The sequence below is a fragment of the Oryzias melastigma genome, linkage group LG20, assembly GCF_002922805.2.
Source record: "Oryzias melastigma strain HK-1 linkage group LG20, ASM292280v2, whole genome shotgun sequence".
NCBI lineage: Eukaryota > Metazoa > Chordata > Actinopteri > Beloniformes > Adrianichthyidae > Oryzias > Oryzias melastigma.
Window position 1 is genome coordinate 3,172,582 of NC_050531.1, and position 23,253 is coordinate 3,195,834.

Consider the following 23,253-nt stretch of genomic DNA (forward strand, 5'->3'; position numbering starts at 1 on the left):
CACCCTCATCCAATGGGTGCTCGCTCTGGTTATTTGACGTCATTTTGTAGTCCATTTGACCTCGGACGCCGGTGGAGGATCCATTTGCCGCTGTTAGCTAAAAAAAGTTGTGTAACTACGAAAAGTTGTGTAATAAGAGAAAACAAAAGGACATCGCTCGAGACGGATCTGCTTTCGTACGTGTCAAAGGGGGCCTGTACGGATACTTCCGCCCTCTAACTGCTTTTTGGGGGGGTCATTTTTCCAGGCTAAATAATGTTTTCTTTATCCACGTCGTTTCAGCCACAGCAGGTGAGCTTACTAAAAACGGATAATCTTTATATTCCATATAATTTACGCCACTTGTTTGAGTCTATTAACAATGTAGCACAAAAATACATTATTTTATTATTGTTTGGGATAAACACATCAATTGTAGTCAAAGATAAAGCATTTATGCTAATGCTAGCATCGGCTAATGTCAAGACTGAGTGACGTAAGCGCTTAATAACACCTTATATATCACAGTAGATCTACTAATAAAGTGCTTACTTTTACTTACTCCCAATTTTTTATGTATCTCAGCGATTATTTTTAGCTAAATCCTAGTGGTGTGAAGGTTATATAACCTCTGTAACAGCTGGAACAAACTCTGACATAATCCTCACCTCTAGTCCAGTTAGGAACTCTATTATAATCAATGAGCTAAACACAGATTAATCGTGCTTTTATTTATTTATCTGGTCTACTCTGTCATGTTCATACACATGTAAAAATGTGTGTTATCTCCTCAGATGGTAGTGCCTTTAAGTCAGGTCATCAACGCCTTCCACTCCCTGAAGAACTCGGCCACAGCTTCAGTGAAAACCCTCCACACAGACTTCTCTGCAGAGCAGACTTCTTACCTGAAAGAGGTGGGCCTTTGGTCACACTGACATCATTTAAACCAAACAAACTGTTAAACAGAACTAAGAAGCATTTAACTTTGATCTGTACAGAACAAAACGTAAAAAAATATATTTTAAAATTAATCTCAGTTTTGTTATTGTTGCTTTTAAGAAAAAAATATTTTCTGTTAATTTGTATCTAAAGAAACACAGATAAAAAGTAAATGCCTTAAAATATCTTTGTATTGTGTTCTTTTTTCAAAACTGGCTAGTTTACTTCTCTGATTTGCCATCTTTTTATTAATACAATTGGTATACATTTACTTCTAGTGATTTTATTGTTTTGTAGAGTGACTTAAAAAAAAGTTTTATTATGATTAATTACTCAACATAATGCAAAATTTATATTTATTAGTTCATTAGACTGGGGAAAAATACAATATTTGCAGTATTTCTAGTTTTTCTGTGACCAACTTTTACGTTATTTTGTAGTATTTACGAAGCACTACAAATTTAAGATCCCCTCCTTTGAAAATTGTGTTTTTAACATGATTTTGTGGCATTTTTTCTGATAATGGAGGACATATATGGAGAAAATTAAGCTTAACATTGCATTTATGTTAATTTTTTTATTTAAATTGTTGTAAATCAGGAGCAGAAACTAAAATTCAGTTTATAAAATATCGTATTTGTGATGAAGAGTCCCAAGCTCCGCCCCATTCTGACACATCCACTTGTAAACGAAGAGCTGATATTGCTCGCCATTTTTGTAGCACCTCAAAAGTTGCTTTGCGGTTGTGAGGGGCTGTAAGCTAGTGGGAGAGAGTGAGCAAAGGGATGATGGGAAGGCTAACTGCCACAGCTCAGAGGTAAATTTCTGATGAACTCCTGCCGCTCTCCAGAAACTATGTCCTAGAAACTGACAAGTTTATGGATTTTGGCTAAAAATGTCATAATTTAAATACCACTGTTTTATTATTTTGAGAATAAATCTATTGATGATAAATCTTTTAAAAGCAGTTACAAAATCTGTTTTGTAATTAATAATGTAAAATATAAATTTAGGAAAAGAAACGTTCCTTTAAGAGTTTTCTTTTTTTGATTCTTCTCATTTGCTTGTTCTTATTTGCATCTCTGTGACTAAAGTTTATTTACAAGTAATTTATGTAAAATATTATACAGCTGCAAATAAACTCAGATTGACGACATTTAGAGGAACTTAAATTGATAATTGTTGCATCTGTTGTGTTGCTCATTTAACGGAGAGTTTCTAAAATGAAAACCTAAAATCTTCTGTCAGAATCCCTGAAGCTTCTTGTTTTCCTGACGTGTTGACACCTTCATCCGTAGCCGAATGTGAGTCTCAGGGATCTGGGTCTGTCTGAGATCCGGACCGGTCATCTGGACGAGCTGGTCAGAAGGTTACTACCTCCACCGGGACCGGAGGAGCCGCCCGCCGCCGCGTCCACATGGAAGACCAGCCATGTTTCTACCACCAGCTTCTTCCACAACAAGCACGGTGAGCGGGAAAACCTCAAATTTAGCGTGACACGACTGTCTAAAACTGTTGAAATGACTGGAAGTAAAAATAAGAAAAACACGACGAGAAATCTTCTGAAGGTTAAAGGTCGTGACTGCAGGAGAAAAATGTCTCACAAATCGAAGAGACGGATACTAGGCTACAAATGCAAACCAGAGCAACCTAAAGATATTAAACCTAGTGCTGTCATGCGATTAATTAATCGTGGCCTGTATGAATTAATCGATTTTAATCGCAAACATTTTTAACCCAATAATTGCCTCATTTTGAGGTGTTTTACTTTAATTTTGTGAAGTTTTTTTTTATTATAAGATTTCCAACTTTACTTTTAAACCACCAAGGTTTTTTTCTTTTTATTTAAACGCGAATAATTTAACAATATAAATACGTCAGATCCAGATTGTTCTACTAAAAAGCTCCTGGAAAACAGTAGGAACATTTTTCTGAGCAATTAAAAAAATATTGTCCACTAACTTGTAATTAATATCATAATGCATACTTTATTCCATCTTATGACACTAAGACATGAGGGATTTTGTAGTTTCTTTTAACCTGTTTGATCATTTTGAAGACTACGATGAAGCAGAAGACAGAATCTAAGAAGGAAGAATTCAATATTTAGAATTTGTTTCTTTGAAACAAACTTTTGCTTCATCATCTGGATAAAAACATGCAGGAAAGAGCCGATCTTTCCCTCCGAAATGACGAGAGAAGGAACTGTTACCGTGACAACGTGTCGCATCGCTTTTAAGCTCCATTGTGTGAAAAATAGTTTAAACATAAAAATTTAACAGGAGTGAAGTTGATGCAATCATTTTTTTGTAGGAAGAGAATAACGCAATTTAAAAAAAATACACAATAAAAAACAAATAATGCGTTAAAAACTCGATTATTTGACAGTCCTAATATAAACCTTCAACACTGACGACCATTTATGAAGTTAACATGTTTGCAACAGATATTGATATTAAGGGATAAACACTGATTGGTTATCAGCGATACCGATAATATTTCTTTTGCAACTGTGGCGGATATTTGCAGATATTGATTTTGTCCACTAAGACACAAAGTTTAGATTTGCTTTTCTTTTTTTTCTTTATAATAAATTCACAACACATGGTTAAAAATATACTTTTTATACTATTCTTTCCTGATAGATTTGTGTATTTTTCTGTCGGGTCTCATAACCGTCGTCGCTTCCTCCTCCAGGTTTCTCCCAGAGAAGCTCGCTGCGTCTCGGCTCTCCGGTTTTCCACCGCAGCCCCCTGAAGGAGCTCTGTCAGCAGCTCCACCTCCTTCCCGGTAAGACTCTACTGTCGGTCCGCTTTGTTTTCGCTTCAAACGGGGCAGAAACCTTCATCCTTCATGTGTGCTTCAGTGTCGGTTCAAAGGCGGGGCTTCAAGACGCTCCGAACAAAGAGCAGGCGGGGGGAGTCGGGTTACGACGGCCCTGTGGAGTCGGAGGCGTACACGCCGGCTTTCATGAAGGTGACCGCCGTTTACTCCTGATCTGTAGCGGTCGTGTTACATCGGTCTCAAACTGGCCTCTCCTCCGCAGGGATTACTCCTGAGGGACAAAGGAGCTGAAGCGCACTCGATCGATCAGGTGGTGAAACAACGAAACCTCCCAGAGAACCAACACGAGGCCTTCAAGACCGGCTTCACCGACGGGTTCATGAGGTCGCAGGCTTTAACCCAGAGAGCACAAGGTACGCGCTCCATCACTCCTCCAGGATCTGCTTCTGTGTTTCTACTTTTAACCACTTCCTGTTTCCTCAGACGCGCTGAGGAGAACCAGGCTGATCCTGCTGGTCCTCCTCCTCATCGGCCTCTACGGCCTCTCCAGAACCCCCTTCTTCTCTGGTAAAGGCTCCTTTTCTGATGCTGGTTTGTTTCCGTTTTTATTCTTTCCTTCGTCCTAAAAAGTAAAAGCATGACTCTACATGCACGTTCCTCTGATGAACCAACAAAAACAACAATCAGCAGATTGTAGCCTTAGAATCCTTCACTGACATGAGGATCGTCTTCATGCTGGAGCGTGCATGTGGATCATTGCATCTCTTTGAAGCTAAATCTGCAACCAGCTGCTCTTTCATACACGATCGTGAAGAAGAACCACGTGGAAGATCCTGTTTTTGGTTTCAACAGTGAGGTTTCGCACCACGTCGGGTCTGGACTCGGCGGTGGACCCCATCCAGATGAAGAACGTGACCTTCGAGCACGTCAAAGGCGTAGAGGAGGCCAAGAACGAGCTGCAGGACGTGGTGGAGTTCCTGAAGAATCCTCAGAAGTTCACCGTTCTGGGCGGAAAGCTACCAAAAGGTAATCTGAAACCACACGTGTCAAAGTCAAGGCCCGGGGGCCGGATCCGGCCCTCCAGATCATTTTATTCTGTTATTATTAATGACCCGATGTTATCTTGCGCGTATTTCTAACTTGTATCATTTAGACAAAATATATTTTTACTGAGAGTAAAATACTGAAAGTTATTTAAAGTTTAAGTTGATTTATTCTGGAATAATATTCCTGCATTTTTATTATTCATAATTATGTGAAAAAGTTATGGTTTTTAAAGTTGGCATTCTGCTAGTTTTATGGACTATTTTGGCATTTACAGAGATTTTTCAGGCTATTTTGGAGTTCAGCTAAATTTCAGCTACATGTTAGCTGTTTTATCTAATTTCTTTTTTCAAAAGTTTTTTAGGCTGTTTTGAAGTTATTCTAATATTTACATACTAGCTGCTTTAACTAATTTAGTTTTTTTTCCAGTTTTTTTTATTCTTTTTTAAAGTTTAGCTATTGTTTTCAGCTACGTGCTAGCTGTTTTGGCTAACCTAAGTTTTTAAGCTAGTTTGGCACTTAACTAATATCTGAGTTGACTATCAGCTTCAGCGGTTTCAGCTAACTGCTTCAGCATTTTTAGCTATTACTATTTCAGATATCAGCGAATCAGCTTCCGTGTTTTTAGCTATCAGCTTCAGCATTTTCAGCTATCCGCTTCAGTGGTTTCAGCTTCGGCATTTTCATCCATTAGCTTCAGTAATTTCAGCTTGAGTTTTTTCTGCTATCACCGTTTCAGCTATCAACTTCAGTGGTTTCAGCTTCGGAATTTTCAGCTATCAGCCTCAGTGTTTTTATCTATCAGCATTTCAGCTATCAGCTTCAGTGTTTTCAGCTTCAGCGTTTTCAGCTATCAGCAGTTCAGCTATCAGCTTCAGTGTTTTCAGCTATCAGCTTCAGTGGTTTCAGCTTCAGTGTTTTCAGCTTTCAGCGTTTCAGCTATCAGCCTCAGTGTTTTTAGCTATCAGCTTCAGTGGTTTCAGCTTCAGTGTTTTCAGCTATCAGCCTTAGTGTGTTTAGGTATCAGCGTTTCAGCTATCAGCTTCAGTGTTTTTAGGTATCAGCTTCAGTGTTTTCCACTGTCAGCGTTTCAGCTATCAGCTTCAGTGTTTTCAGCTATCACCGTTTCAGCTATCAGCTTCAGTGTTTTCAGCTATCACCGTTTCAGCTATCAGCTTCGGTAATTTCAGCCTTAGTGTTTTCAGCACTAGCATCTTCAGCGGCCAAATTAAGTTTACAGCATTCACACTAGTATTATCACAGTTAATGCTATATATCTAGTTCATAATTATGTTAAAAGTTACAGTTTAAAGCTTTATAAATGTAGTTTTAGAGTGTTCAATAAATGTTTATCCTGTTCGCTCCACGACCTAAGGTGTGTTTTGGATTTTGGCCCCTTGTGCGATTGAGTTTGACACCTCTGAGTTGAACCTTTGATTTCACTTTTTTTATATATTTTGTTGTTACCAAACTCCTTTTGAATCTCTCCAGGGATTCTCCTGGTCGGCCCTCCAGGAACAGGGAAAACTCTTTTGGCTCGAGCCGTGGCCGGAGAGGCCGACGTTCCTTTCTACTACGCCTCCGGGTCGGAGTTTGATGAAATGTTCGTGGGCGTCGGCGCCAGTCGCATCAGGAATCTTTTCAGTGAGTTTGCAGAAACACAAACGTCGTTAGTTAAACCAAAACCACCAACAGTTTCATCTGTGGCTCACAGAGGAAGCCAAAGCCAACGCCCCCTGCGTCATCTTCATCGACGAGCTGGACAGCGTCGGTGGGAAACGGATCGAGTCTCCAATGCATCCGTACTCCAGACAGACCATCAACCAGCTGCTGGCGGAGATGGACGGGTCGGCGCCGTTTAAACGTCTCAGAATCGTTTATGTGGAGAAAGTTCTCCTGAATGACGGAAGTTTTCATGTTTTACAGATTCAAACCGAACGAAGGCGTCATCGTCATCGGAGCCACCAACTTTGCAGAAGCTTTGGACAAGTACGTCAGTTTAGAGGATTATTATTGTCATGTGCTGCTTTGAATTAGATCCAACGGTTGATTTGAGTGTTTCCTAAAGTTTTTACAATTTGGAAAACATTTCTTCATTATAAATTAATTAATCGAATTAATCGGTTTCAATTGAGTGAATTTTTAAACCTAATGATTTCTGTTAAAAACCTTATTTTTAAGTTTGTTTTTTTTTAGTTTGTGACATTGTGGCGCAGTAAAAGTCCAAAGTAAAACTAAAAAGGTGGCCTTATCAAGTTTATTTTTATTATAAACGACTTCACTTTGACACCACCGAGGGGTAATTTTTTTGTTTCCAATCTTGAATAAATAAAATAAAATAAAAAAACATGAATTTATAATAAGTTGATTATTATGAATTATTATTACTGAAGTTCTAATAATTTATTTATTATTCGTGTTTTTCTTAAATGACTGTTTTGAGTCGGATAAAGTGCTCTTCTAGGTGTGCATGACAGTGAAGGAATGCAAAAATTAGATTAATTTTAGATTATGTTGATTTTTAAGGTTTGTTTTTTTGAATTTTTTAGCTTTATCCCCGATTGTTTTTGTGTATTTAAAAGTATTTTTCCTGGTTTCAAAGCAGTGAAATTATCATAACAAATGTTAATTGATGCTGCAGCGTTTAGATTTATAGATGTATCTGACCTAGCATTTTGCTAGCTGTTTTTGGCTAATTTAGACATGTTTCCAGTATTTTGGCTAATGTTTTAGCTTTATGCTAGCTGTTTTTTCTGTGCTAACTTAGACATTTTCCAGTTTTTTGGCTAATTTGGAGTTAAGCTAACATTTTAGCATTTTGCTAGCTGTCTTTGGCTAATTTAGACATATTTCCAATATTTTGGCTAATTTGGCATTTAGCTAATATTTTGGCAAGCTTTCAGCTTTAGCATTTACAGCTAACTGCTCTGCCGTCTTTAGCGGCCACGTTCAGCTTACAACATTCACACTAGCATTATCACATGTAATTATATATGTAGTTTTAGTTTAAAGCTAATGATGGTTAAATAAAAATATTTACATTTTTTGATTGCAAAAAAGAAATATTTTTGCGTTTGCAAACTTAATTGCGCTTGAAAAAAGTAAATGTTTTTTTTTTCTCAAAAAAAAAAAGGAAAAAAACAACAAAAAAAGTTTTTTTTCTTAATTAGTCGACTATTAAAATAATGGTTTGCAGCAGCTCTAATTGAGTTTCCTTTCTGGTTCCGTCAGTGCGCTGGTGCGGCCCGGGAGGTTCGACATGCAGGTGACCGTCCCCCGTCCGGATGTGAAAGGACGCACAGAAATCCTTAAATGGTACCTCTTCAAGATCAAAGTGGACCCAGGTTTGTTTGATCTCATCCCAGCTCGTTTTCTGGCTTTGATCCTCTTCTCAAAGAACAAAGTGTTCCCGCAGCCGTCGACCCGGAGATCATCGCCCGGGGAACCGTGGGCTTCTCGGGGGCGGAGCTGGAGAACCTGGTCAACCAAGCAGCCCTGAAGGCGGCGGTGGACGGGAAGGAGATGGTCACCATGAAGGACCTGGAGTTCGCTAAAGACAAGATCCTGATGGGTGAGCGCTCACGCCGCTCTGATCTGACCTGATGAGTCAGCAGGAGGCGTGACTTCCGCTTTCCCTCCAGGTCCTGAGAGGAGAAGCGTGGTGATCGACAAGAAGAACAAAACTATCACGGCGTACCACGAATCAGGGCACGCCATTGTCGCCTACTACACCAAAGATGCAATGCCCATCAATAAGGCCACCATCATGCCCAGAGGACCCACTCTCGGCCACGTGAGCGCTCGTACCTCCAGTTTGTGTCTCCGGCTTTGATCTTTCCTTTGATGTTTCCTTTGATGTTTGGGCTGAAGGTGTCCATGCTGCCGGAGAACGACCGCTGGAGCGAGACGCGGGCGCAGCTGCTGGCTCAGATGGACGTCAGCATGGGCGGCCGCGTGGCGGAAGAGCTCATCTTCGGAAACGAGAACATCACCACGGGTAAGAGGAGCCCAGAGCATCATGGGACGTGAGAGCGGCACAGCACCGCCTCAACCTCCTCTTCATCTCCTGTTTGCAGGAGCCTCCAGTGACTTTGACGGAGCGACCAAAATCGCAAAGATGATGGTGACCCGGTTCGGCATGAGCGATAAGGTAAACGCAGAAAACAGGAAGTTGTCAAATGTGTCTCAAAGATTCTTTAAAATTTCCTCAAAACCAAAACTTTTTCTTTGTGTATAAAGAATAAATATAAATTAAAAATTGTTTTTATTTGCTCAAAAACATTTCAAATGCTGAGAAAATTGATCCTTTTTTTCAAAATATGAAATAGGTTTGGTCTCCCTTTCAAAATAAAAGATACTCTGGTTCACATTGGATCATATCGCAGGAAATGTTATAGTGTAGTTCAGAATATATTGTAGTTTACGAAATGATTAAAAAAACAAAATCAGTGTTTGTGGTACTCCTCAGCCAGCAATTGGAAAATCTAACTAATTAAACTCAAATCAGAGTTACCCATACCGTATTTTCACTTAAAAATCTTTAACTTTTTCAAAAATAAAAAATCTAAATTTTAGCCTTGCGTGCTACAAGCATAAATTCTATGGAGGGATTTTTGTGCCACCATATTGTAGGAAAAAGTCACAGTTTTGAGATCAACATTGTCTTAGTTCCACACGAAGTGTTGGAAATAAAATATTTATTATAGGCTTTGAAAAACCTTTTCTTTTTTTATTTGCAACCTTTTTTTTGCTTGCAAAAATATTTGTGTCTGCAAACTTTTTTTATACCAAAAAATTAAAATATTTAATTTTTTTGCTTTCAAAAAATAAAACATTATTGGTTTGCTAACTTAATTGTGCTTGCAAAAAATAAAAACGTTTTTTTTTCTTAAAAAAGTAAACCAGAAAAGACAGCAAAAAATGTGTTGCATTTTTTTCTTGAATATTTTTTTCTACTTTAGGACAAAAGTAAATATGAGTTCTTAGAAATAAGTCACAGTGAAAAAAATGATACAAAAAGAAAGTTTTTCAAAGTAAGTATTAAATATTTTATTTGCAAAACTTTAAATTTTGTTTCTGACTTTTGCTTGCAATATGGTGGCACAAAAATCCTTCTATAGAATTCTGATTTTGCTTCAGTTAAGTTCAATTAAGTTTTTTGTGTAACTTTATGCAAAAAAATATGTCAAAATCGTTTTTTGTAGCTTTGTTAAACTACAATGTAGCCGCTCAATGGATTGTTGGAGCATTATGGGTAATGTAGTCAGAGTGACATCTTAATTTCCATTTATTCTGAGTTACAACTTACTTACTTTTTCCCCTTAAAATTACTTTATAAAATTATAGCTTTTTATTTTTTTTCCCAGAGAGCCTCAATAGAGAGGTAACAGACCCCTGATTTAAATGGTCAGATGGTGGCGCTGCAGCCTCAGTTTGTTTCAGAAAGTAAAAGATTCACATTTTTTACACAAAAACTTAATATCTCAGATAATTTCTTGAGTTGTTTAGTTTTTCAATAGATTCAAAGAGTAAAATGATTAATAATAATAAACATATGTCAATTTATTTTTATTAAAAATACTTTTTTAACTCATAAAAAAGAAGAAATGTTATTGGATAATCACCGTCTCCCTTTAATATTGTTTATTAACTTAAATAACCAAAGAAAATATTTTAAAATATTTTTTCCTGAATGAATGAATCAGTTTTATTTTGAAAGTCTGAGTTCCTGTTGTGTGCAGCTGGGAGTCATGACGTACGGAGATGTTTCCAAGCAAAGCCCCGAGACTCAGGCCGCCATCGAGCAGGAAGTGAGAGCGTTACTGAAGGTGAGACTCCGCCCCCTCAGACGTCCAGACGACCCAGACGCCGGTCTGATTCCCGCCGTGTCTCCCCGCAGGACTCGTACGAACGCGCCAGAAACCTCCTGAAGACCTACAGTAAGGAGCACAAGACGCTGGCGGACGCTCTGCTGAGATACGAGACTCTGGATGCCAAAGAGATCCAGATGGTTCTGGAGGGGAAATCTCTGGACCACTGACCCCCCGCAGACGTCGGGCTGTAAATATGACACTGTGCAGCGGGGGGGCCTTCCGTTCGCTTTTTATTTCTCTCAATGTGAAATGGTGGCTCCGCCTCCTCATCAGCTTTTCTTTTTGTTTTTTTTGAGGCACTTTAGATTAAGTTCTTCATCATCGACTTTTGTCTTTCTCTTTCAATCAGCTGTTGTCTTCTTATTTATTAAAGTGCCCAAAGGTGTGTCCTCTGTTTCCTGAAGTACTGATGCATCCTCTCAGAGCAGCTGGGACTCGAGGAGGAGAAGCGTGTAAATATGAACAAACTCATGGAATCGACTCGGTGCTTCTGTTACTTGACTCGAAGGCCGCTCAGGCGCAAATAAAGACAAGTGGTCAAAAAAGAGAAATGTGTTTGTCATGAATGAGCTCAAAGTTAGAATTTCAGAAAATGTTTTTACTAACATTTGATTAAAATGATAAAAATGTCTTTAGAAGCATTCTTTTTTGTAATGGAGAAGTTATCTGCAGAAATTAAACAAAATTCCTTTTCATTTTAAACAGAAATAAACATTCAAAGTAATATTTTAGTTCACATATTATATTGATAAAATTAGAGTTTTGAGGTTTTGATCAAGAAGATCAAGTCTGAGTATGAGTTAATATGCTTTAATGTATTAAGAATATATATTTTTAGGTTTAGAGCATTCATTTCTCCTATCCACTCATCTTTTTAGCTATTTTAAATTGTTCCCAGTGATTTTTTTATTATGAATAACCAGTTTTTTAGCTAAATAGAATAAAACAAAGTCGTTTTTTAGGACATAGTTTCTGCAGAGCGGCAGGAATTCATCAGAAAATCCCCCCTGAGTTGTGGGCGGGACTGTTTGTTCAGATCAACCACCATCACCCATAATCATAGACGGTATATAAGAGAACTGGACAGATCCAAACAGGAAGTACTCAGTATGTCACAATAAACATTCTTACTCTGGTGTCTCTTTTTAACACATTCTTGCTAAAACTAATTTTACTTCATGAAATATTTTCTTTATCATAAATGATTCAGGTTATAAACTGGCCAATCAGTGAGAGCATGTGGCCCCGCCTCAAACAGTCAAAGTTTGACCTGCTTTCAAAGGAAGGGGTGTGGCCTTTTGACAAACTCACTCCTGATTGGTGAGAGTGATTGCCATAGAACTTAAGACTCGTTTACTTTTTTTGCTTTTTTGCTTGTTTGTGTATCTGTTATTGTTATTATATTATAATTTTGTCTTTTTTCAGGTACATGTGTCGTTTTGTGTCATTAAATATATATATATTTAAAAAAAAAACACTAGAAATGATTACTCTGACCAATTACTACTTATTCAAATCGTCTGGTTCCAACATGGCGGAATTTGTACAGTGGAAAAATTGTGATTAAATTGACTTCATTTTGAGGTCAGGTATTTTTTATGGGTGACATCACAGCCTTGCTCTGTCCATCTCTATACACGTCAATGCTCATAACTGAGCGCGCTCAGTATAACTCTCTCCCACTGGCTTACAGCCCTCACATCCCCAACCGAACATTAGTGATGCAAAATAAATAAAATTAACAGTTTTGATCCAGATTCCAGATCAGACGAGGAATAAAAAGACGTTCGTGGATCTATTTGTGTGCAGGTGTCAGAAAGGGGCGGAGCTGGGAGCTCGTGGCCACGCCCAGTACTTCTTCTACATCACAAATATTAACTTTTTCAAACTAAATTTTTGTCTACTCCTAATTCACAGGGATTTGAATAAATAAATAGTCAAATACAATTTTTAAGCTTATTGTTTTTATATATTTCTTCCATTTTCTTTAAGTCTTCAACCTTTTAAATTAGATATTGTGCTGCAGATTTTTGTTAGTAACTCGGGATTATTGAGTGTAAAATTAAAAAGCTTCTATGAATAAGAAAAACACATTTTCAGGTTTTGGAGCATTTTTAAGTCATTTTCTGGATTTTAAAACCCACAATAAGACAAACAAACCAGTCAAATGCAGAACAAAGTTTTTTTTGCTTAACTGTTTATTTTTATGCTGTAAATCACTCCAGATAACAGATCACAACTAAATTTCCTAAAGATCTCCTAATTAATCTGAAAGAGTCTACAGATAAAAAACATAATTTCAGATGGAGAAAATTTAGTGAAATTTCTTTATTCTTGTTTTTTTTCTGTAACAAAATAATAAAAAGAACAAAGAACTTTTCTTCCAGCTGTCCTATAATCAGAGGATCTGGTTGTGCATGAAGGAAACAAAGTCTGCTTGTCTTCTGGACGTGGCTGGATGCTTAAAAGGCTGTGAGGCTGCAGGAGCTGCACTTCTACCTGAACACACCTGAGCGTCAGACGGACTCCATGATCCTGCCATGGAGGAGGGAATAGCCGTGGTTGGGATGGGATGTAACTTCCCCGGAGGTGCAGTTTTAGTTTGATTGTAAGTTTATGATTCATTATTGTTGCATGTGCAGTAAACGTTTCATGCTGCAGGTGAGGGGCTGGAGAGTTTCTGGAAGGTTCTGTTGGAGGGACAGAACCGTGTGGCGGATGTCCCCTCTGAGAGGTTCGACACCAGCTTTTGGTGCAACGCCGACGCCACCAAACCTGGAAAAACCCAGACGAGCAGAGCCGCTCTGATAGACGGGTGAGCTTCTCCTCCACTCTAAACGATTATTGTAATCATTGACTGATCAATGATTATTATTTTGATTCGTCGACTAATCGTGGCAGCCCTCCTCCACTCCCACAGATTGGTGTTTGAATTCTGATGGATTTGCTCTGTTTTATCTTGAGGTTCAACGAGTTTGATCACAAGTTTTTTGGGATCTCGGAGGCGGAGGCGGAGGTCATGGACCCTCAGCAGAAGCTCCTCCTGCAGTGCTCCTACAGGGCTCTGGAGGATGCAGGGATTCCCACTGAGAGCTTCAGTGGGACCAGAACTGGAGTTTACATTGGTACGTTCATCACATCTGGAGGGAAATGTGAACAGTTTGGTTTATAACTGATGGATCTGCTGCTGCAGGTCTCATGAACAGAGACTACGAGATGCTCAGGAACAACAACCCAAACATAATCAGCCACTACAACGGCACAGGAACAGCCACGAGCGTCGCAGCCAACAGAATTTCCTTCACCTTCAACCTGACCGGGCCTTCCTTCGTCATCGACAGCGCCTGCTCTTCCTCTTTGGTGGCTCTGCATGTAGCCTGTCAGGCCCTACAGCAAGGTAACAGCCGTCACTAGTGCACCACTTCATAGATCTCTGTGGTCCTAACTTAAGCTTCTGCTGCAGGAGACTGCGAGATGGCGCTCTGTGGGGGAGTTAACTGCATAATAGAGCCGAGAGTGTTTGTTGCTCTCAGCAAAGCAAAGATGATCTCCCCTGAAGGAACCAGCAAGCCGTTCTCCATCAGAGCAGACGGGTACGGCCGAGGGGAAGGCTGCGGGGTGCTGCTCCTGAAGCCTCTCAGAAGTGTGAGTTTTTAAGAGTCCTGCACACATTTTACTTGACGTATAGGAAAAAGAAAAAGGTGATATATTAAAATACTTCTTGTGTATCGATTTAAAATGCTGACAAGACAATATTTAATAAAATACAAGAAAAGTTGCATTACCTGCAACAATGCTAGCGTGAATATACTTAAGCTTTTTGCAGAAGATGCGGGAGAAATTTACTGTACGCTAAAGCCATTTGCATAAGATTGCTAAAGGACTTAAAGTAGCAGGAATTGCATTTAGTGCACAAAGAATTCAAAGAATTTCTCTGAAAAAATTCTGTAAAATGTTAAAATGTGTTAAGGTATGAACTCAGATTTAGCTCAAAATGTCAGTAGATGTCAAATTAGCCAAAAAAATGTTTTGGTCACACGTTAGCTTACCTCCTAAAAAGCCTAAAAATCCTTAGTAGGTGCCAAATTAGACCAAAAAACCTGGCACTTTGCTAAAATTCTACCTTAACTCAGAATTGTCCTTAAAAACCTCATATGCCAAAATAGCTACACAAAAAAAGCCTAGCATCTTGTTAAAGTACTAGCTACTCAATATTTGCCCAAAAAAACCCCAGTAGATGTTAAATTAGCCAAAAAAAGCTAGCATGTTGGTAAAATACTAGCTTAACTCAAAATTAGCCCAAGAACAGTAAATGCCAAATTAGCCAAAAAAAGCTAACATGTTGCAAAAATACTAGCTTAACTCAGAATTATCCCCAAAAACCTCAGTAAATGCCAAATTAGCCAATAAAAACTAGCATGTTGATAAAATACTAGCTTAACTCAAAATTAGCCCCCAAAAACCTCCAGCATTGATGTCCTTAACATGCTGAACATTTTAATAACAATATTGGATCTATAGGTTTCAAAGTGCGTAAAAAATGAGAGCAATTGCAAGAATAAAAAACAAATATCAAAAATTGAATAAAATCATAAAAAAACTGCGTAATATTTCAAAATTTGCGTGAAATTTAACAATACCAAAAGTACAAGTATGAATTTCCGGAACATCCTGAATAGGTTTAATTGTATATTTTGCATAAATTACAGAAATGTGAACAATTGACATTCATTTCAGTGGGGCTTAAAACAAATTGCAAAAATCGCCTAAAATTATAAAGTTCACAAATACTAAAAATGCAAGTGATAATATCCTTAACAAGCTGAACGTTTTGATACCAAGATCGCTGAAATTGCTGAAAGTTGGATTTAGTTTTTATGTACTAGAAAAGGTACAGAAGAAGAATACAAAGCATTTACACAGTTAATGAGTCCATTGTCTTACTTTTGTTTTCCACATAAACCTCCAACCACTAGTTGGCAGCACTGCACTCTTAGAGCAGCAGAACAACAAGATCTCGTGAGAACCAGCTTGTGTTAAACGTCAAGTCTCATTGGTTCAGTCAGCCTCACGGTTTTTGGTGTTATGGGTCATCTACTAATTAGGATGACTCTTTAAAAAAAAAAAAAGTGATTTTTTTTTTCTCTCATCGCAATATGTCTCGTATCGTGAGATGTGTATCACAATATGCATTGTATCTCAGGATAGGTATCACGATTCGTAGCGTTTCGCTGGACTTTTGCCAATACTCACTCTTACATTTTAGTTAAAAATGGTCACAGAAACTCAGACAATTCACTAAGACGTGTTTATTATACTGAAACTTTGACTCAAATGCAATGATTTTTGCATATTAGACCATTAAACATGCAGAAATGTCAAATTTATTAGAAATTATTCTAAATAAATATTTAAAAAGTTGATAATTATACTTTAATTTTTATTACAATATTAAAAGTTTTGTAATTAAAGATGTTTTTGAGCCAAAAAAATTAACAATATATATATTTTTTGGAGATATAGAGAGTTTTACTTATGATCTTTTGGGTTATTTATTTCGATTTGCTCACAACAATGTTAGTTTCTAATCATTTCAGGGGGTAAAAGCCCTTCATTTAGTGTCTATCTCAGATTTGAGACACATTTTCAACTTTAATACATTTTAGATTAGAAATGCTAAACATCTAAAGCACATTTACTATAGGCGGCGGTTTCAAAGTTGCACTTTAAATAAATCTTTATCCAAGAATTACTATTTTTATTCTTTTTACTATTTTTATATACCAAAAATAATTGACCTCATCCTTTCTTTACAAAGGCTAAAAGAGACCATAACAGAATATGGGGGATCATCAGCAAAACGGCAGTAAACCAGGATGGACGCTCCGTCACTCCAATCACCAAACCCTCCAAGGTTCAACAGGCGGAGCTTCTGCGAGGAATTTACTCGGAGATCGCCGACGTCCAGTACATAGAAGCCCACGGCACTGGAACCCCAGCGGGAGACACAACAGAGGCAGGAAGCATCTCTGAAGCAGTCGCTGAAGCCAGAGCTGCAGGTTCAAAGCCGCTGATGGTCGGATCTCTGAAGGGAAACATCGGACACACGGAATCTGCAGCTGGAGTGGCGGGAATCATCAAGGTTCTTCTGATGATGAAGCATGAAACCATCGTTCCTACTGTTTTCTACTCTGATGACAGTGCAAGTGTAGACGTGAAAGCCCTGAAGCTTCATGTTCCAAGCAAAGCTGAAAGGTGGGAGGCAGCAGGGCCTCATGGGAGGGTGGCAGGGGTGAACAGTTTTGGGTTTGGGGGCACAAATGCCCATGCAGTTTTAAAGGAGTACAACAATGAAGAAGCTCCTCCCAAAACGGGGTTAAAACTGTGTGTCCTGTCAGCAGCCTCGGAGAAATCTCTGATTCTGACCACCGAAGACACTTACCGAAGACTCGGTCAAACGGTTGACCTGCAGGCGCTTTCCTACACCTCTGCATGTGGGCGGAGCCACCTCAGACACAAATATAGGAAAGCTTTTGCAGCCTCTTCTCTTCCAGATTTACAAAACCAGCTCAAAGCTGCAGTGAAGGCCAAAGTGGAGCCTGTTCGGTCCGACACCCGGGTGGTCTTTGTGTTCTGTGGGAACGGGGTGTCCTACAAGGGGATGTGCCGCCAGCTCATGAGGGATGTTCCTGCTTTCAGAGAGAAGGTCCGAGAGGTTGAGAGGATCTTTCACCAGCATGAAACCATCATCATCAGTAAACGGCTTTGTGGTGAGGACTGTGATTTCAACCGTCCCGGCGTTGTCCAGCCTCTTCTTTTTGCACTTCAGGTCGGTCTTGCTTGTCTACTGAAGAGTTGGGGAGTCAAACCCGACTCGGTGCTTGGTCACTCCATCGGAGAGGTTGCGGCTGCTCACTGCTCTGGTCTCCTATCTCTTGAAGATGCTGTAAAGGTGGTGTACCACCGCAGCACTCTCCAGAGTAAAGTCACAGGAGGGAAAATGCTAGTTGTCGGCAACGTGGAGGTGGATCAGGTTTTGGAAGTTCTTGCGGAATTCTCTGGTAAGGTTTGTGTGGCTGCCTTCAACAGCCCCCGGTCATGCACCCTGTCAGGAGATGCAGATGCTGTAGACGGCCTCCACGAGAGACTGAAGCTCACATTTACAGACAAAAGTCTGTTTCTTTGTGCTTTAGACGTTCCAGCTGCTTATCACAGTCATTTGATGGAGCCGGTTCTTGATGACATCGAGAGGCGCATTGGCTCTTTGCACAGCAACAACATGGAATGCAAACTGTTGTCAACTGTGACGGGACAAAAATGTTCTGATGGAGATTTCCTTTCTGGCACCTACTGGAGAAAAAACATCAGAGAGCCAGTTTATTTTGAGGAAGCCCTTCGGGCTGCAGTCAGAGAGAGTCAGTCCGGAGGAAACCTGGTTTTTGTGGAGGTTGGACCACGAAGGAGTCTCCAGAGATACATCCATGAGACTCTTAGAGGAGACACCACCGTTCTCTCTGTTGTCCGTCCAGGCAAAGATTTGGAAGCCATCTCCTTTGCTATGGCCAGGCTGTTTGAACTTGGCGTGAACGTGGACTGGAACCAGTTCTACAAGGGTGGTGAGATGTTGCCCACAACTTTTCCAGTTTATCAGTTTGACAACTCAAAGAACAATGTGAATTTTGAAGCTTTGAGGAATGATAATGGACTGGCCATCTCTCACCACCCATTTCTTTCTCAAATAAACCCAAACTACAAAGAATTTACCTTCAACCTGTCATTGGACGTCGCGCCATACCTGTGGGAGCACAAGAACAATGGCGTTCCCATAGTCCCCGGTTCGTTTTATGTAGAGTTGGCCTTAGCTTCAGTGATGGAGAGCCTTCAGTCGAGGAGTCCAGTACCTCCAGTCAGTCTCAGTCTCACATTTCAGAGTGTCCTAACTCTCACCTCCAAATCCCAGCAGCTGAAGGTGACTCTACAACATTCAGGGACAGAAACTTTATTTAAAATTCAATCTTCAGTAGCAACACATGCATCTGGCACATGCAGCCACACCAAGGAGAAGTTGGTGTTGGAGGAACCAAGTATTTGTCCAGATGTGATCTATCGAAGGTGCAAAGTGGTCATGACAAAGCAGGAGGTGTACTCAGTTCTGTCTGAAGCCGGGTTTGAGTATGGCCCTCCGTTTCAGCACCTCAACGATGTGCAATTTGGGAATGAGCTCAAAGAAGCTGTGACAACTTTGCAGGTTCCTGGTGAAGTTCTGGGACATCTCCATGAGTGTTTCCTTCACCCGGTGGTTTTGGATTACTTCATGCAAATGACTGCTGTTGTAGCAATGGAACAGCTTGGAGTCAAGCAGGGATTCCCCTCAGGGATTGCAAGTATGGTCATGTCAGGACCTCTCCAAGAGAAGATGGTCATGTACTCACGAGTAACTCATCAGGCTCCAGAATTCCTTGACGTTTGCGGCTGCTTTTCTACCACAGACGGAAAAGTTTTGGTGGAACTAAAAGGGGTCAGAATCTCATTTTTAGATTCAAGTGTTCCACAATCATTGCTTTTCCACAATGAAACTGTTGCATTTGGACTCGAAACAGACTTGGAAAACTGTGAGATGAAAGCCATCGTGTTTGAGGACAAGCTCTCTATTGCCAACAGGCTCAAACCTTACCTGAGCCCGGAATCGGTTTTTGTGGAGAGCAAAGAGAAACTAACTGCAGATCAAGTTCGAGACTTGGTGTTGGACGCCCTTCACTCCAACGAAGCTCTGACAGACGTCCTGTTTCTTTGGGGTGTAGAGGACCTCACACACCTATCAGCTGAGACGATGCTGCAGTCCTTGGTGACTTGCTGTGAGTTTTTTCGACAGATTGTTTTAGCCGTGAAGGAGAGCAAACGCCGCTGCTCTTTGCGGGTCATTACTCACAGATCAACCGAAACGGCCGTGGATCACGTGAGTGCTGGATTTGTACTGTCCGGTTTGACGCGGGCCTGTGCAGCAGAGCTTGCTGATCTCTCCTTTCAACTTGTTGACCTTGCTTTTGTCACCAGTGAGGACGTTCAGATGTTAGCTCGTGTCATAAGATCCTGCAAACATCAGGAAGTGAGGATTAGCAACGGGCAGATCTGGGGATCCAGGATAACACAGACTCAAGTGAAAGTTGAAGACTTTAGCCAAAGTGGTGCTCCCTTTGATCACCTTGAGGACTTTGTACTCCAAACCAATGATCCCTACAGAGTGGGTAATTTATCTGCGATTCCGGCAGACAAACAAGCAAATCCTGTTCTAGAAAAGTCTATAGAAGTTAAGCTAACCCGTGTGTGCGTGCATTCATCGGATTATTTCCCTGTCACCACTTCCCACTCAGACTTTGGCGAAACAGTTTACTGGAGCAAGCATGGCTCTCAGAGGCACAAACTGCTAGCTTTAGATTTCAGTGGCATCGTCACAGTAGTTGGGAGGGACGCGCACAGATTTAGAGTTGGAGATCACATCGCTTCATGCTATGCCGTTGAAGCCACCACAACAGTTGTGGTTCCGGAAGCGGCGTGCTACAGGACAAAGACTCTTCCTTTTCTCAGGGAGACTCCATGTGTGTCCTTCTTCATACTGGCATGGGAGATCCTGCAGAAACGGCTCTCTGAGGTGAAAAACCATCGCAGACAGTTGGTTGTTGTCTCCTCAAACTCCGCCTCTGCTCTGGTGAAGGTCTTGGCGCTAACGGCGAGCAGGTCGGGCTGGAACGTCTCTTCTTGGTCTCATGTTAGTCGGAAACCTCAACGCTGTGGCGCCGTGGTTTTTCTGCCTCCGTTTGATCCCTCCTGGCAGGAGGTGTGTGGCGGTGATGACCAGGTGGTGCATGCTGTGTTTGTGTGTAGCACTCACATGGCGTCCAGAATGTTTGCACTGAAGAAGAAGAACATTCTAGTGCACAAAGTTGACGTGGCCAACGTTCTCCAGAGGTCTAATCTACGAGAACAAAACGGAAACATCTCCAAGTGGTTGTCGTCTTTGGGTTTTGATGAGGTCTCTTTGCCTCTGAGAATGGAGTTGCATCAGGTAGGAGAGTCCGAGTCCTACTTCACCACAACTAAAGTGCAGCAGGTTGTTTTGAACTACGACGGCACCAACTGTCCGCCCTCTGATGTTCCTCTTCTTAAGAAGCCAGAAAAGATCTTTAAAAAGAGCGCCGTTTACATCGTAACTGGTGGGATCTCCGGTTTGGGGCTTGAGACGGTTAAGTTTATCGCCTGCAACGGCGGCGGTTGCATTGCGACACTGTCGAGACGTAGTCTATCAGAGGAAAGGCAGTTTGAGATGAATCTCCTGGAGAAGAGATATGGAGTTTCCATCCTAAACATCCAGTGTGACGTGTCCTCTTTGGTGCAGGTGGTGAACGCAATCTCAGAGATACTCCAAAGATTCCCGTCCTGTCCGATCACTGGAGTCTTTCACAGTGCCGCGGTGCTGCACGACGCGCTGATCCAATCCCTCGATGAGGATCTCTTCAGAAAGGTGCTGCAGCCTAAAGTTAGCGGCGTCCTCAACCTCCACTATGCAACGCTTCACAACAAGCTGGACTTCTTTGTGTGCTATTCCTCCATCTCGTCTTTCATTGGCAATGCCTCGCAGTGCAACTACGCTGCAGCCAACTCCTTTCTTGATGCCTTCTGTCATTACCGGAGAAACCGTGGCCTCGCTGGCCAGTCCATCAACTGGGGTCCTTTGAACGTGGGTCTGCTGCTGAACAAAGAGCATTTCCAGAGGTTCTTGGAGGCCAAAGGGATGATGGTAATGAGTCTGAACGAAATCCACCAGACACTCCGAATGTGCCTCATCATGAACAGACCGCAGCAAGTCATCTGCAAATTCAACTACAGGAACCTCCACGACCACGTTCTCTCCCAAAACGCCTCTCTGAGGGAGCGGCTGTCCGCTTTGGTGGCAGCGGAGCTCAAAGGTGGAGGTGAACCCAGAGTTCAGCCTCTGTACTCCACACGCCAACGCCTGAGGACTGTCGTCAGCGAGATGCTGAACATGAGGGTGGAGGAGCTGGAGGACGAGGCCTCCCTGTGTGTGCTGGGGGTCGACTCCATGCTAGCCATGACTCTGCAGAACAAGATTTTTCAGGAGACGGGAGTGAATGTGCCTTTAGTGATCATTCTGGATCCCAGCAGCACACTCGTGTCTTTGGAGACGTTTGTTCTGAGCAGCGGCTAAATTCTAGCCTCACCTGTGTAGCTTCTAAAAGCACTGACTTCAAAGTATATCTGGAACTTTAAACAGCAACGTCAGGATTGTTCTTTCTTCTAATACCTTTAGTTTGACTTTGTGAAGGATTTAGCTTCTTCTTGTTCGTGTTTATATGCTAAAATGTTTGTTAGAGAGGAAATGACTAGAAAACAGTCTGTGGTTCATTTTTTTATTCAAATTTTCACACCATCGTCTTCAAGGACCGTTTTCATAAAAAATGAAAGCCATGTCTTCCATATTTTTGTCCAATTTTTTCAACAAATGATCATGAAGGAGGAATATATAAATGTAAACAAAAAAGTAATCAAGATTTGGTCAATATTTTTTTTTTTTTTGCGTGTTTTTCTAGAACTTAAATTCTTCTTATATGCTGAAAAAAACTTGTTTTGTAGTAGTACTTTGTCTTTATGAGAATCAATTTGTATTTAGTGCATATAAAGAATAAAATACAGTTTCAAAGAAAAAAAACTGTCAAAAATAAGTATTTGAACATTTAATTAGTATTAGTACGTTAGTAAAACACAGATAACCTTTATTTCTAAATAAAATGAAAATGGCAGGTATAGCTACATGAATAAAGTGCAGAATTTCTTGGCAGCTGTTCTGAAAGGTATAGACGTCAGTCTATTGTGTAAGGATTTTTTTCTGCTTTTGTTTGATTTAAAGTCATCATTTCCTCCTTTTCAATAAAACCCAAAAGATTTGAATCTCCAACTTGATCCTGAAACTATTAAACCACAAACACTTTTTGTAGTTTGAAAATCTACATATAAAGTTTATGCTGTAATCTGTATTTCTATATAATTGAGTTTTCTTCATATGTTCTCTTCACTGTAATCAGTTTATTTTCTTCAAGCTGTCTGGATTTCGTGGGAATAAATCATTGAAATCATGCTGCTGTCTATGTTTGTAGCTGCTGTTCCCTCAATAAAATACATAGTTTTTCTAATAAAAACCAAATTTGAAAAAAAAACAAAAACACATTTATAAGCATCTTATCTTCATTGATGTTTGGTAAAGTTTTCTAGCTCATTTCCTTTTGGATTTACAACTAATAATGATTCAAAATTTGTCAACACCTGAGATTCTATGGACAAGTCAACTGTTGGCAAATGACACAACATGTCATGGTGTGTTTATGGATCAGGACACTGATAAGAGACATTGTTGAAAGTTCTCAATGTTAAAAGGAAATGTACTTTTGTGTCCATGCTTTTCTTTTTTTTTAATCAGAAATACTGTAGTTTCCAGGAGCTCCTCACCAAACATTTTTAAAAGGTAAAAAAATGATTAGAAATCCAACCATGTTTAATAAAAATGCACAAACATTTAACACTTAAATGTCCGGATTGGAAACATTAAAACCACATTAAAAAT

General features: G+C 40.2%; 2 protein-coding genes across 3 annotated transcripts; both read left to right on the forward strand.

Annotated features, from left to right (window-relative positions):
- The first annotated feature begins 22 nt into the window (after nucleotides 1–22).
- On the forward strand, nucleotides 23–11,170 carry LOC112151485 (ATP-dependent zinc metalloprotease YME1L1). Of its 2 annotated transcripts, none has more exons than XM_024280449.2 (18): nucleotides 23–291; nucleotides 774–893; nucleotides 2,217–2,385; nucleotides 3,616–3,708; nucleotides 3,785–3,894; nucleotides 3,965–4,115; nucleotides 4,186–4,269; nucleotides 4,555–4,728; nucleotides 6,238–6,390; nucleotides 6,461–6,593; nucleotides 6,673–6,735; nucleotides 7,978–8,090; nucleotides 8,162–8,317; nucleotides 8,388–8,539; nucleotides 8,617–8,743; nucleotides 8,823–8,896; nucleotides 10,488–10,574; nucleotides 10,646–10,786. In XM_024280449.2, the coding sequence occupies exons 1-18, from the start codon at nucleotides 256–258 to the stop codon at nucleotides 10,784–10,786; spliced, it is 2,136 nt and encodes a 711-aa protein (XP_024136217.1). In that variant the 5' UTR covers nucleotides 23–255. The 2 variants fall into 2 exon arrangements, with proteins under 2 accessions (XP_024136217.1, XP_024136216.1); XM_024280448.2 differs by having other exon boundaries at nucleotides 24–291; nucleotides 4,186–4,293; nucleotides 10,646–11,170.
- A 2,357-nt stretch (nucleotides 11,171–13,527) lies between these two features.
- On the forward strand, nucleotides 13,528–22,855 carry pks1 (polyketide synthase 1). Its single transcript, XM_024280617.2, has 4 exons — nucleotides 13,528–13,744; nucleotides 13,813–14,016; nucleotides 14,083–14,264; nucleotides 16,438–22,855. Exons 1-4 carry the CDS (start codon nucleotides 13,558–13,560, stop codon nucleotides 21,841–21,843), a joined length of 5,979 nt encoding a protein of 1,992 aa, XP_024136385.2. The 5' UTR covers nucleotides 13,528–13,557; the 3' UTR covers nucleotides 21,844–22,855.
- The last annotated feature ends 398 nt before the right edge of the window (nucleotides 22,856–23,253 follow it).

Coding starts and splice junctions, on each gene's coding strand:
- LOC112151485 (XM_024280448.2), top strand. CDS start 256: ATGTTTTCTTTATCCACGTCGTTTCAGCCACAGCAG. Junction 4,294..4,554: donor AGGCTCCTTTTCTGATGCTG/GTTTGTTTCCGT, acceptor TGGTTTCAACAG/TGAGGTTTCGCACCACGTCG. Junction 8,897..10,487: donor GGTTCGGCATGAGCGATAAG/GTAAACGCAGAA, acceptor TGTTGTGTGCAG/CTGGGAGTCATGACGTACGG.
- pks1 (XM_024280617.2), top strand. CDS start 13,558: ATGGATTTGCTCTGTTTTATCTTGAGGTTCAACGAGTTTGATCACAAG. Junction 14,017..14,082: donor CTGTCAGGCCCTACAGCAAG/GTAACAGCCGTC, acceptor CTTCTGCTGCAG/GAGACTGCGAGATGGCGCTC. Junction 14,265..16,437: donor TCCTGAAGCCTCTCAGAAGT/GTGAGTTTTTAA, acceptor TTCTTTACAAAG/GCTAAAAGAGACCATAACAG.